The sequence below is a fragment of the Clarias gariepinus genome, chromosome 6 (genome assembly GCF_024256425.1).
Source record: "Clarias gariepinus isolate MV-2021 ecotype Netherlands chromosome 6, CGAR_prim_01v2, whole genome shotgun sequence".
In the NCBI taxonomy this organism is placed as follows: domain Eukaryota; kingdom Metazoa; phylum Chordata; class Actinopteri; order Siluriformes; family Clariidae; genus Clarias; species Clarias gariepinus.
Window position 1 is genome coordinate 17,392,894 of NC_071105.1, and position 15,029 is coordinate 17,407,922.

Genomic DNA, 15,029 nt, shown 5'->3' on the forward strand with positions numbered 1-15,029 from the left:
TTTCTTTCCTCAGTATGGACCTTATCTGAAAACATTGTATTAGCAAGGGATTAAGTTGGAGGCCACCTTCAGCCCCATTTCACCTAAATCTGTTGATGATACACTGTACTCGGCCTGTTCTGGAAATCGCATTTGCTACTTGAACTATGAGTGCTGTGGCAATTCTTCAGTATCTAATGGCCGTAATGGAGCAAACACGGATCACTCTGAGTATTTTTTTCTCTCCATAATGGAAGTTTCTGTCTCGGTGCAGCGTCACTGAAAAATTTGGTTATGGAATAGTGATATCATATGACTGCCAGTCAACACTGTAGTCACGCCGAGGAACTGATGCCACTTAAAGGATATAATGACATTTTATGCCTTTATGGAATTAACCGTTAGTTAAAAAGGGAAACACTGACCTCAGTCTGCTTGTCCATTACCATGCCATAATCATGAATTTTTGGCTTTTGATATTCCCTCTAATCCTAAACTGTAGGAAGTCAAGAGAGCTTCCCTCATATTTTAAGATCTCGGCTAAAAGGTCGGTTTTTATTCCGCGTTAGAGTCATTAGTCATTTTGACTCATTTTTAATGTATGTGCATCAGAAACATCACGCCTGTTCTATTCTCACTTCCTCTTGGTCTGGGTTTGGAAGGTTGACTAATAGATACCCCAGGCCTCCATTGCTGAACATAATGAGCAAGCGGTAATGGAGCCTGTGGGAGTTGAACATATTCGGTTTGAGATTAATTGTCTGCAGTGTGCGCTGTGTAGCCTTCTGTCTAAACACTGCAAAGCTGCTGCAGTGATGCAGGTACTCGCCTGTATGTGTGTGTGTGTGAGAGAGATAGAGAGACTTTGTGCACACTGCAAGAGTGTATAGTTCGATACAGATAATGCAAAAAAAAAAAAAAAGATTTTCTTTAATAAAATAACAAAATTCAATTCCAAAGATTCCAAAGGAGATATGAAATGATGCATAATCTTGTCACTCAGCAGCCTTTGCTGCTAAACATACTGCAGAACACACTCACCTAGACCCGGAGCTTGTTATTTAATTAGGTCCTTATTAAATGTAGTTGCCTGAGTGTGTGTGCGTGTGTGTGTGTGTGTGTGTGTGTGTGTACTGTATGTGCATGGCGTTGCGGCCAGGATACAGTATATTCCAGCCCTATGATCACTGTTCACAGGACAGGCTTTGGGTTTAAAATGTTTGGATCATTATAAAATATATCAACTCTTTTTTTCCCCTATATGTCTAAGGATGACTTGGAGTCATCGTAATTTGTTTTAGTGTTGTTTGAAAAAAAACACAATACCCTAATCCTGTAACGCCTAATACAGATTAGTTTGGTCATTTCTTCTGTGTCTATGTGTCTTTGTTCAGGTCCATATCAGCATTGCTTTACTCTATGCAGTGTTTCATTTATTTATTCTCATCATATTTACACTAAATGTTGACATTCCAATGGCTTTGTATATGATTAGCTCTGTTGGAGTACATTTTACAGCATACATCCCTACTGTAAGTCAAAAGACTGCTTCAGTTAGTAAAACTATCATGAGTTCACTGGGAGTCACCTTGGGAGGAGAGATGAGAACCAGGGCATTACCAGGAAGCCCACATGGACACAGGAAGAACATGTGAAACACAGTCAGTGACTCGAGCTCAGGGTTGACCCTGGGACCCTGGAGCTGTGATGCGAAGCTACTCGCTGTATTCATGTTTCTGGACTATAACATCAAATTTAAGATATATCATAAAATCGAAGCAAGTGAAAAAATTTATGACACCAAGATGACAGTGAGATTTTTAAAGGTCTACATCAGCTATGCCTTTAGCGATTAGCGTTCATTGGTAGGAATGTAACGTTACACATAGTCATGGTTTGGTATGCATCTTGGTTTTTAGGTCATGGTTCAATATGTTTTTGGTACAGTGAAGTGAAAGAAAAATGCTTTTTTTAATTTATTATAAACGTCTTTCTTTAAAAAGTGTTTACATATCTTAGAAATGAATTGTTCAAGAACACAAGCAGCGCTATCCAAAGTAAATAATGCAAACAATAGTTTTAAATAAGGTATATAATAAGGTATATATAAAGAATAATTTCTCTTCTATACTATTTGCACTATTTGCTTCTGTTACTATTTTTGCACAACTTACGACTCTTTCTCCATATTAAATTGGGAGCATGTCTTTCCTTACAGTACATACCGTACCCCAACAACAGAACTATCATTCCCAAATCAAAATTCCTTCCGTGTTCATCACTCATTCGTCTGAGTTTCTTGCCTTGCATGTTGTCTGTTTCATGCAGGAAAGTCGGAAATACCTGGAAAATTAGCACGTAGGATGAAACAATTAATTATATTTCAGTTTTTTTATTGTGCAAATTCTATATTTCTGAAGTGACAGCTACAAGTCCTCAGTGACGTGCTGTTCCGTTAACTGGATTAATAAGGAGAATCGGCCAGCACTAGTTAAAGCTAGACTGTGCACCGTACCAAATATCTTGTACCGAGCGGTACGAATACATAAAAATACATGTAAAATACATATACTGTTACTCTCCTTCTAATTAGCTTTTATAAATGCAGTTTTAAATGTATTAATTGGAGTTGGAGTGTGGAAGGTGGAAATCATCTGACGAATCATTATGTCTCAACCTCTGCTTATGGATTTGGTAAAAAAAATTTCACTTGTACTAGACTAAATTTGGCACTGGTCGCTCAGTGGTAGGTTCCTCGGCTGCCATGCGCAAGGGCCAGGTTCGATTTCCAGCCAGTGCCCAAGCCCCAGCCACTGGATGCAGTGCCGGTCCCAAGCCCGGATAAAATGGGAGGGTTACGTGAGGACACAGGAAGGTGTAAAACCTGTGCCAAGTTGTTGTACAGATTGGTCCGCTGTGGCGACCCCTCGATGGGAGCAGCCCGTACCATTGAGTCCTGTATTTATTACATTTGTACGGTAATAAAGAGTGCATTCACTTGTTAATCCATTTTCCGTATCACTTGTTTTAGCAATGCTTTTATTGTTTTTTTTTTCATTAGCAGAAACATGACATACAAAATGAACAAGTAGTGGGCGTTTAAAGTGTATCAGATTCACAGGACATATCAATGAAGAAGAGATACACCTGTACAATCGTAGTTTGTTAACCCTTTACACACACAAACCCACACTATCCATTCCCCAAATCCAAGCCAGCTTAACATGTCTAAGAAATGGTTTTTAAGCAAATGAACATGTACCTCTAAGGCTAGACACCAGGCATGTTTAGAAAAGGGGAAAAGGAATAGAGGGGAAAAATTAACTAAACAATAGGAAAAAAGGCATTGAAAGTCTGGGTTTGGTATGCAAAGAAAGGGAAAGAAAAATAGAAAAAAGAAAAAAAATGTATTTAGGTAAAAAACAAACAAACAAATCAAATAAAAGGGGAGAGGAAATGGTAAATTTACCTTGAGACTTTGAAAAAAGTAAAAGGAAAGGCCGCCACACCTGTGGAAATTTCAAGCCTGAATTACAGATTGAGTAATGAATCTTCTCAAGGGACAAACAGGACATAATGACCCTGAGCCACTGGGCATGAGCGGGTGAGGTGGCATCATTCACTTAAATAAAAGAGAAAGCCTGGCCGAGAGGGTTTTCTGAATTACTTTAATGATGTGTGAAGAATACATCAGGTTTCCATGGAAATGCACTATACTGTATGTGAAAGACATAGGCTTAAATGCATAAAACCAAGCTTACCTATTTTAATTTTTTTTGTAATTCTTCAGGTTTCATAACAAATGCAGACTATTTAAGTTATTTCTTTTTACTCAGGCATCTCATGACCTATCATCAGCTGTCATCTTTGTGGTGTGATTGAGCGCAACATTTTACTGAAAACGGAAGGTGGCTGTTATTCCCCGAATGCACGTCCTTATTCTTTCATTTCAATTACGGTTAGGTTCCTTTTTTATGTTGTTGATGGGTGAGATGTCTTTGCAGTTGTTTTGTGTGTCACTGAGATGCAAACAGATAAAAAAGTGCTAAATAATGCCCCACTTTCCATGTGTATCTCTCTACTAATGCAGGCTAATTGTAAGACAGAAAGGCCATTTCTTTAGACACGTACACAGTTGTTATTTAAAATCTACAATCTATAATCTAATGTTCTATAAACATATTGTTACCTGAAGCAAAAATTGCAGAAGTTTCAGGTATACAATTCTATAATCTAAATCAACGGTTAAAAATTTAAAGGCAAGAGTTTTTGATAATTTTAGGAAGTACAATGCGTTACATTGTATTGTATCTTGTTATGATGAGTGAGGCAAAACCCTGACACGAGATACAATCTCAGTTTCTGGTGAGATGTACAGACATGATGGCCAACGTGAATTCTTTCAGCATGTTACCCTGAGATGTACGGTTTATCTCTGTTTCTTTATCGCTCTTTATCTTCGCTTCACTCTGTTTCCTTCCATCTGTCCACACCATGCCTGTCATTCTTTACTCATTAACCTAACCACCCTCCCATATTACACGTAGGTTATTTTTTGCGCTCCGAGACTCAGGCTCTGAGACTAAATTAAGTGCACATGTTCACAGGAGGAGATGATAAAGCTGCATGGATTATGCCTTGTGTCTTGAGGTCAATGTGAAGCACTTCCTTATCTCCATCGTCCTCTCTGAATTTAGATAAGCTATAATGAGCACACAATGGGTGTTTACATTGATTATGCATGATAAAAGCAGAAGCAGTTGTCCTGTTTATTGACTGATAGCAGAAATAAGTGAGAAATTACAATCTGATCTCGGTCCTCCTAACAAAGATGGTGTTTTCCAGCGCCATCTTGTACCAAGTATAATATAGTAGCGTAGAGTATAAGGGATATTATTGTAGTGTAAACAATTTAGTGTTAAACCTAGATGAAATAAATATTGCCTAAATTGGTATGTTGGTAGATGGTAAGATGGTTGTAATCTTGGGGGAAAAGAGGTTTTATGCTTTGTCTTACATGCAAACTCTACCGAATTAAGACAATAAAACATAGATGACATTCTAAATGACAATACATAAGTGTTGGCATTAAAGATGTGGGTGACCATGTGCATGATGACACAGTGGCTTAGTGGTTAGCACTGTGGTTATTGTTAATGGCACTAAATTAGTGGTTAGTTTTCATGTTCTCCCAGTGCTTGGTGGGTTTCATTCAGGTCCACCCACCAAAGGAACTAGAATCAAGGTCTGGGTTGGTTGGTGTTTCCACATGGTCTGTAGTACAGTATGTGATAGGGTGTTTAAGTATGCATGTTTGTCCAAGGTGTACCCCGCCTTTTGTCTCATGTTCACAGGATAGGCTCCAGGCTCCCTATGACCCTACACAGGATTAGCGGTATTGATATATGGATGATGTATGGATGGACGGATGGATAGTGTGCATTTGAACTGGGATGGATACCACAAGTTTATTCTAAAATGTATGTGCTTCTTCTAAACACAGGCTTCGATAGAAAAGATTAGGCATATGAATGTGGTTAAATAGACATTGTACGTGTATCAAAGGAGGAAGCATTAGTGTATGACATCAACAGTAAATCAGTTCGTCCACTTGATCTGCTCCAGGCGTGTGATTGTATGATTAGATCATTGTTCTCAGAGGATCATCAACCACTGTCTAGACACATCATCTGAAGACTTCTTCAGTGTTGGTGTAGACTTGGCAGATGAAGTAGGGTGTATGAAGTAACAATGGGATGGGATCGCCCCAAATTAACTTAAGTATGCATAGCAGAAGAGATTAGAGTTTTAGTTTAGTTTGTTTTTTTGGGTAGAGAATCAATGAACTCTAATTTATGAAAAATTTAAGAATAATTACATAATACAAAAAACTGATTAACAAGTGCAGCACCCCTTTTTGATCTTACCCATTTTTAAAAGCCAAACGAATAGATTTCTAATTTAGAGCTTTATAAACCTTTTGGAAAAAACTTGAGTCTTAATATTGTTGAAGAGCTGGGAGGACATGGACATTTGTCTCTTTTTCTTGTGTTTGTGCATCATGTCCAGATAGCAAAAAACAGCACATATATTTGAGGTAACATCTCAGAATTCATCTTAACAGTTAGAGTGATATTTGTGATTTTTTTTGTACCCATGTCTTAATTAGTTAACAGTTTATAACCATAACAACGTGGATGTCATATTGATTAAAACACATTTCCTGTTAAACTAATGGAATTGACACTAGAGATGGGTTCCACCGTTCTTTTGCATGGCAATTCCTACAGTATATCACCACAATGACTTGAAAATAAAATTAAAAAGTATATACGTTTGCCTTTGAGGTGGTAAACTGCCACCATTCCTCTATAATCCTACAGGTGGTATGCTCCACACACTGACATCCCGTGTGATAGGAGCAAATTAATGTTTAGTATCACCCACATGAGGATGGGTTCCCTTTTAAGTCTGGTTCCTTTCTCCTGCTTCGACAGTCAGCGCTGTCACCTCCGGTTTGCTTATTAGGAACTTAAAATTTTTTTTTTTTTTTACTTATATGTAAAACAATGTCCAATGTTAAAAAATATATACGAATAAAGTTGAATTTAATTATTTATAAATATAAAAAGATAAATTATAAAATTAACCTGCAAAATAAATGAAAGGAACAACAATGTGAAACAACCTTTTAATAAGGCAAAAATATCCCTGATATTATATGCTTCACGGCCAAATGTTCATGGATATCTTAACCATCGCACCAGTATTTGATGGACATCCTATTTTAGATTTAATTCTTCTTTATTACTGGTTACAATCACCTCCACTCTTCTGGAAAGAGAGTGTAGTTCTAGGCACTGGGCTTATTTAGCCTCAAGAGCATTAGCCACGTACAGTACAGTATGTCGGATGGACAAGGACGTCTGGTGTCCTGTTCATCCCAAAGGTGGTAAATAGGGTTGAAGTCAGGGCTCTTTTCATGGCTACTCAAGTTCTTCCAAACCGGTGTTCATATCTTTATGAAACGTGCTTTTTGCACATGCTGGGTCAGGTTTAAGCATTAGGTAGAGTGTAAGAGAAATCCTATTGCTGAAGACATTCTATATAATCATGCATTTCTATATTTGTGGTTACATTTCAAACAAGGTGTGGTAGGCAGGTGTGAAAAATCTTCAGAAAGCATCTTTGTCTCTTCCTGTTACAGAAGCCCCTAACCTTCAGCTGCTCCCAGGTTTCAGAAGCAGACATGATCCTCTGGGTCAACACAAAACTCATAGGGAAACTATCTGTGGCATATACAAGCATTCTAAAGGCTTCCTCCCACAGTCACAAAACACACTAGGGTGCTATGCTTGATTCTTTGGGGTTCTGAATCCTCTTGCTTGTCTGACTATAAATTTTCTGATTTGTAGTTGTTAACAGAAGGGCGTTGATGAGAAATACTGTGGGGGAGGTACACATGGTGTAATTGCAGCTTTGCTTAATCAGACCACAGTATGAGGTGGAGATCCCTGAAATTAAAGGTTAAGCTTATGGCCTATTTCTAATTAAACAAGCTTTTATCTATTTTGGGCTTTTTGGCTCCACCTTGTTCCTTTGCGCCATGTATAGGAGTTCTTTCTTTTTCATGAGCATGTTCTTATCATTGTTTATTATGTGTGTATAGCCTGTGACATTTATGTAATATAATGCAATCATCTTACAATTCAGCATACAGAATTTAAAAGTGTTATGTATGTGTGTAGTAAAAACTTGCAGCATTGTAGGTTTTCTTTAAAAAAACAAAAAAAAAACAACTAGAACAACTCTGAGTTCCAGGCATGAAATGGAGTGAGTAGAGGGTGCGCAGGATCCTCTGTTCTGAATAACTCTGTGATTGCTCATGCACATGGTCTCTGCAAGACATTCAGGGCTCACTTACAACGTGACCTAATTTTCTCAAACCCGCCTGCGAGTTCTTGTGCTGTTGGCGGTTTTGAAGTCGTCTCTTCATAAGAGCATTTTCAAAGTCCTGCCTGCCATTCATGCGAAACTGTGTCAGATGGTTCAAGGGGGTGTTTCTCTGGGCTCTGTTGTTCTGTCATTGAATACTTGTAGAGAACAGTGAAGGAAATAGTGAGCAAAAGAAAAAAAAAAAAGACAAAAAAAAAAAAAAAAAGATAAACGTACAAAAAGTCTTGGAATGTTTATAAGAATCCCCGGAGCTGTGGATGGTTTGAGTTTTTCAGTATGTGTGGTATCTGAAAAGTGGCCAAATGTACGTAAGCCCCAAAGGCAAACTCTCTCTGCGTCTAAAGGAATGGGCTAGGTTTCAGTGGTTAACCTAAGATTGGGGAGTGCTACATGAGCAATGGCTAGCCAGCTCAAAGAAACAAAGAAATATAAAAGACTTTTGCCTCTCAGGTTTAGGGCTGTGTTTAGTTTTGAACCAAATGGCTGGTTCCCTGTCAGCACATATAGCACTCATTTATTCAGTGCTCGAAAGTCTAGTATCCAGTCATGGGAAGAAAAAAAAAAGGTTTGTGAATCCTTTGCAATTGCCTAAATCTTTTGCTTTAGTGTGTTCTGTTCTTCATCCAAGTCATAATAAAAGGCAGACACATTCTTCATATACTTAGAAGACACATACCTTTGTGTTTTAATGTCAGTATTGAAGACTGAATAATCATTTACACTGCAGGATGGCCAAGGTTGTGGACACCTGTAATTAATATATAATTATTTCAACTGGTAGCAGCATTAACCATCCCCAAGTAGCTGCTGATCTGACCGAAGGGTGAGCAGGAATGTTTTTGCATTTTTTTCCCATGAAAAGCTCTTACAGATGATATTATAGCATTGCAGTTGGTTTCAGGTCTTGCTTGTTTTAATTTAGCCTTTGATCTCCAGCCAGCCCTTCTCGATCATACAACAGCTACCAACCAGATATGATGAAGTCTAACAATTTAGTAAAGCCAACCAACCACTCATGCAGTATTACAGGGCAAGGTAGCACCCTTGGAAGAAAGTTCTATCAGCCCTATTCTGCATATACTGTATGTCCTCACTGACTCCCATGATTGGGTAGTGTTGTGATAGACATTCGAGAGAGAATGTATCATCCCTCCTAATCAGAACGCATTGCCAGTTTTGCTTCCAGTTTTGGACTCCCATCCAAAGGTGGCCGTGGCATCCTTTGAATTTTGAACTTGTGTTCTATAGATGATAAAGCAGCCATTTTTTGTGGTTGCCGTGACTCATTCGTTCTGTAATGGATGTAACCTGTTCAGTCTTAGAGGTGGTGAAGCAGCTTCAAACCTGTTTAAGTGATGTCAGAGCGGCAAATGCAGGAACACATTTGAGTCTAATCATTTTTTAGTGAAGGGAACCTGTAATGCTACAGCATACAAAGACATGATTTACAACGGTCTCAGGAATACTTACTGTGTATATAGTATGGGTGTGATGGTCAAGTGTAGACAAACCTTAAGCCATATAGTTTAACTCCACCATGTGTCATAGCTGGCCACCCGTGCCGCCCCAAGTGCAATTTAATAAGTAAATAATGTACAGTATGTTTCTTGAGTACCCAAGAGAGACCTGAGATGGCTTTTGCAGTACACTATCTTTGTAAAATGATCTTGCTTAAATGAATTACCAGCACCATGACCTTTGAGGGTCAAGCTCAATATACTGTAAGGTGTTCATTTGTTTTGTTATCTTACAGTACAACATTATATACAGAGATATTGTAGCAGATATTGTGGTTTCCAAATCATCACCATGGTCCTCACAGCTCCAGAGTTCCCTGTTCAACTATGAGCTTGGATTACTGTCTGCAGAGTTTGACATGTCCTCAGTGCCGCTCTCCTCTCCAGAGTTTTCTGGTGTCCTTTCACCTACAGGACTTCCTTAAAGTACTGTAAATTGTCCCATGAGAATGGCCGAGGATAATGCCTTATGATGACATTCAGGTTATAGGATATTATAGTTTTGTGCCCAGTGTTGTCACTCTGCATACGCATTTAATTCATTCCGGTGATGAGTTATTAAGGTGAAATTTTGTATTGTGAAACACATTTTCCCATAGGAAACAATGTAATTGCAGATCATTTGTTACATTTCCAACAATATAATCATATTTGTTTATATAAAAACAATCAAAACATTTAGAAAATATATGTAAATGAAGTAAAATAATAAAGAAACTGAAAATGGCTGCTTTTTCTTCTTCCTGCCGTCCTTGATAACATTCTAGGGACCCATGGTGCCATGTCTCCACTAAATCTAGTGAACAATATGCAAGCTAGTTTCTCTTGGCTTTCCACTGAGACAAACAGGTTGTGATCACCTGTTGGAAGTACAGTACCCACAACTGGATGTATGCGCAACTGGAAGTACACGCAACCGTCTTGGTCGCTATTATGCCGAATATTCTTTGCATGCCGGGGCAAATTGCTTGCTAATTTTCAGTTCTCAAGGTGAAAAATTGCAAGGCTGGGCATTCTATGCCGAGGTACCACTGTTTGCAGATCTATCATGACCCTGTCTAGGACATACAAGTTACTGAAGATGAATGAATCAAGAGTTTTCTTTCACACTGCGTGCTAAAGGAAGGACTCATTCTTCTTGTTAAGTGCATTGGCCTTATTTTAACCTCATCCTTAGAAGTAAAAGAATGAAAAACTGTCGCGCTTCTTGAAGCTGCATTACAAAGCCACTTTAAAATGAGTCATAAACGAATTTATTCTTTCACGGCAGCTATAGGAACATGACTTGCTGTTATAGAATGGCCTGATGTGAGCCTTCCCTGTGGTCTTGTTATTTTAAAATAATAAAACAGAGATGTAGAATATAGATTTATTGAATGTTGCTCATCGCAGCATAACTATGTGTTTGTTGCAAGCATCACGACAAATCTCAGTCTCGTAGCCTCCCGAGACCTAAACTTTTGTGCCTTTTTACTCTTTTCTGTTTACTTGTACCTGATAAGTATCGGTCTAAAGTTTCTTGTCTAAAGCAGTCTTAGTGAAGGCATTACAGTAAATATGCAGGTGTTATATAACCCAAATCTTTAAAAAACAGCTGCATATAAATTCAGTCTACAGTATGATTGGAAAAAAGTTCTTGCAAATAGTGTTGGTTTGTTGATAAGTTTATCTTAAATCTTCCATCCATAGAGACAGCATGGTAATGTAGTGTTTATCACTGTGGCCTCACACCTCCAGGGTCGAGGGTTCGATTCCTTCCTTGGGTCTGTGTGTGTGTGTGTGTGGAGTTTGCATGTTCCTCCCATGTTTGGTGAGAATCCTCCCTCAAGACATGGAGATGAATGTTTTTTAAAATCAAGTTGCCTGTGGTGTGGGTGCGTGTGTGTGTGTGTGTGTGCCTAGCAATGCATTGGCACCTTGTCCTTGTGCCCAAAGTCTCCTGAGATAGGCTCCAGTCTGCCCATGAACCTCTTTGGGATAAGTGGTATAAAAGATGAATGAATGAATATCCCTTAATTTAAAAGCTATCTGTGAACCATCGAGGCATTCGCTCCACTGGCATCATTATATTCAAGCCGCAATTACACACCAAGATAAGTGAAACTCAGAAAGTGTAGAACTGTTTTATTAAAATGATCTGTTTTCAGCGCCACATCTCCGGCTGTTTTATGCTGTTAAGACTTCTTGTTGTGTTTTAATTTAAAACCCAGGCCACTGACACAAAACTAAAGAAACTGCTGCTGAGAGATGCAAACACAGAGGTGTAATTTCTCCCTAAGTTTGATCTTTCATGCTATTGACTTAACTAGAAATTTTCAACTTTTTCATTCTCGGAGGGTTTTTCATAATCACGTGACCGTGGAGAAGGACCGGGAAACTTTTTAACCTTCAAGCATTTTAACAGAAATCACTAGCGATGCAGTCGTTTAGTGATGGCGGCTATTAGCTGATAAAGCAAGAAGAGCGCGATCAACAGCTGCTCGATATTAATTGTTAACAGACTGTGGTCTGTATGCTTTTAGCTAATCGCCAATAATTTGAAATATACCACATGTTGGACAGCTGCTGGCAAGTGCCTTTACTAGTGTTAGATGTTTTTCAAATTGTGTTTCATTTATTTTTTCATTTGTTGTAATAGATCCTGGGAATAGACGAATGCTACAAATTTTGTGCTTTTGTTCAGGGGTTAGTTGTTTTCAGTATATTGCACGATATATTATGATTTTATGTGTAGGAATAAAATGTCAGTTTGACATTTTGCATCAGTGAGACCTACAGTACCTATGGGCTTTTGTTCATTTTAGGCTATTAAGGAAGACAGTCCAACCAAGGATTCCACAATCAATGTGTAGACACGGTGCTGCTTCTAAATGGCAATAAAGCCATAAAGCCGCACTGTTCAATTCAGATTTGTTTTTTGGACTTGCATGACATAACATTCTCATTCAATCCCCATAATCTTGACCCCTCACTCATTTTAAACACTAGATACAATTTTAGCAAAAGATATGCTTGAGATTTTGCTCTGGAGGACGACATGCAGTTGCGAGAAAGCCAGACAGTGAGTTTTTAACAGACAGCTGTTTTAGCACTTAATACGAAATCCCTGAGCTGCCAGTGCTGTCTGATGATGTCATTGCCTTACGCGTGCACAGGGGCAAAAAGTCACATTAATTTTGATCTGTCCGTTCTCATTCAAGGCACATGACTGTAGATCAGATACAGTATATAGTTGATCCAGGACCAGATACAAAAGGGATCTGATCTGAAAAACCTCCGATTTGTGCATCCAGACAGTCCTAGAAAAATCAGATCTGTGTCACATTAGGGTAAAACAATTAGAACTGAGTCACTTCAGGCTGCTAAGCCTAAGATTGAAAAGAAAGAACATGTAAAAATAATAATTAAAGCTAGATGATTGGGAAGGTGAAAGAGTGCGTATGCTGCCAAGTCCCATGTGTTTGTTGCTTGGAAACCTAACTGACTCTAATGAAAAAAAAAAGCTACTACAATATAGTAACTAGGGCAGCACAATTTGATAAAAAAAAAAAATCACATTGCGATTATTATGAAACATATAATGGTAGAGTATAAACAGTGATATATATATAGAGCTGGTAAATGTATTCAAACGCATTTATATAGGCTTACAGCAAATAATGGCACAAAGGATCTTATTAAAAGATTTATCAATTCAAAATTATTATAAACAATAATAATAATAATTGACAAAAACAGAAAATACCTGTGATAAATTTTAGCCTTTTGTGAATAAATAATTGCACAGGTCCATGTTGCAATTGCAGTTTTTACACGATTAATTGTACAGCGCTACTGGTATCCCGGCTGGGCTAAAAATTATTAGCTAATATAGATGTAGTAACTTACCACAGATTAGTGCCTTAATACAGACAAAAACAATTGAACATATGAATTTCCAGTTATGATACGTTAATAAATCTCCATCTCTATAGCACACGGTGTTCGTGATCGCGGTAAAATAAATGTTTCGGCTGTGACTTGTGTTGTTCTTGCATTGCAAGTAAAAACTATTTTTCTGTCCAGTTAACATGATATGTAAAAAAATAAATAAAAGGCCCAGACCCAAAAAAGTGATTCATCCACTGTACCCTTCCAGTAATAAAAAGAGTTTTATCTCCATGATGATGAATTACTCTTTCATATCTAGGCTTGTTAGTTGCACAGGTCTCGCCGTGGTAGTCTGACAGTGATGTGATGTCATCTCATGTCCTCCTCGTTGCACTTTGTTCGTTTGTGGAGTGCATGCTTTCTAACGTGCCCTTGCATTTGTCTGTGTTTTAGAGATCCGCAATCAGCTGGTGGAGCAGTTTAAATGTCTGGAGCAGCAGTCGGAATCTCGGATCCAGCTGCTACAGGACCTGCAGGAGTTTTTCCGCCGCAAAGCCGAGATTCAGCTGGAGTATTCCCGTAGCCTGGAGAAACTGGCTGAGAGGTTCTCGTCCAAGATTCGCTCCTCTAGGGAACACCAGCAGTTCAAGTAAGCCAAGGGGAAGATAGAATGATATGTGTGTGTATACTGTAGGTGTGTGTGTCGGAGTCTCTCAGTCTGTGTGACTGAGCATTAGGAAACGCTACAGTAGTGTGGGCCTTACACAACTGTCAATTATTATATAATTGCAGTTATCCGTGCTGATTTTTATTAACCATTATTTTCGCTGTCATTAATAATGTAACAATAATTATTGTAGTCAGTCAAGCATGAAAACGACATAAGAATACAACTAAAATCATTCCAGGGTTTATACGTATGTTCCTTTCATCTATTTGAAATTAAAGTTTGTCATGTAAGGTGGTATTTAGTGGATTTTATCAATAATCTATAAAACCTGTTATGTATAGTCCCTGTTTTATTTTTTTATTCATTTGCACAATTTCTATTCCATACACTGCTTATTGTTCCTTTTTGTCCATTTTAATTGTAGGTTTACATATTTAAGCTATTGGCTCCTGTCTTCTCCTTCACATTTTTTTTTGGAATCTGGAAGGCGGACAAAATTATTGAACTGGTTAAAGTACACGTTTACTGTTAAGAAAAAGCAGCTTTGCAATAACGTGTGAATGAGGTGACGGTTTATTATTATTTCGAATAATGTGTGCGTTAATTAATCACTGCAGATTTTATAATTGTGACAGGTATAGCAGTGTTGTGTGTGGGTTGTCGTTTATGTTCATCTTGCTTTCCTACAGTATATCATCTGCTTATGTACTGTATGTTTCTATCACTGAAGCAATGCATCACAAGGAGAGCTTTTTTGGCTGAAACGTTTTGGCTTTTAGTAATCACTGACAAGTTGCAGGGTTTTTTACCTTTATGTACAGTTATTCGTTTTTTTCTTCTTTTTTTGTGTCACTGCGGGAGCAATTTTTCACGTTTGATTCTTTTCAGTGAAAAATAATTTAAAACAAACTCTTTAACCTGTAAACTGCATCAAACAAAATCGTTTGCAAGATTGCTCATTCAGTAACTAGCGGTGCCGTGCACTCGCCATCAGTTCTATTGTTGTGTCTGTTTTGACATGAAAAAGTGTAGACGAG

At 38.1% G+C, this 15,029-nt stretch overlaps 1 protein-coding gene across 2 annotated transcripts in view; it reads left to right on the top strand.

Moving 5' to 3' along the window:
• The window catches only part of srgap3 (SLIT-ROBO Rho GTPase activating protein 3), a 127,311-nt gene that overhangs the window by 26,560 nt on the left and 85,722 nt on the right, over window positions 1–15,029 (top strand). For both annotated transcript variants that reach the window (XM_053498432.1, XM_053498433.1), the window contains exon 2: window positions 13,776–13,971. In XM_053498432.1, coding sequence (XP_053354407.1) covers window positions 13,776–13,971 — 196 coding nt within the window. The remainder of the gene's footprint in view (window positions 1–13,775; window positions 13,972–15,029) is intronic.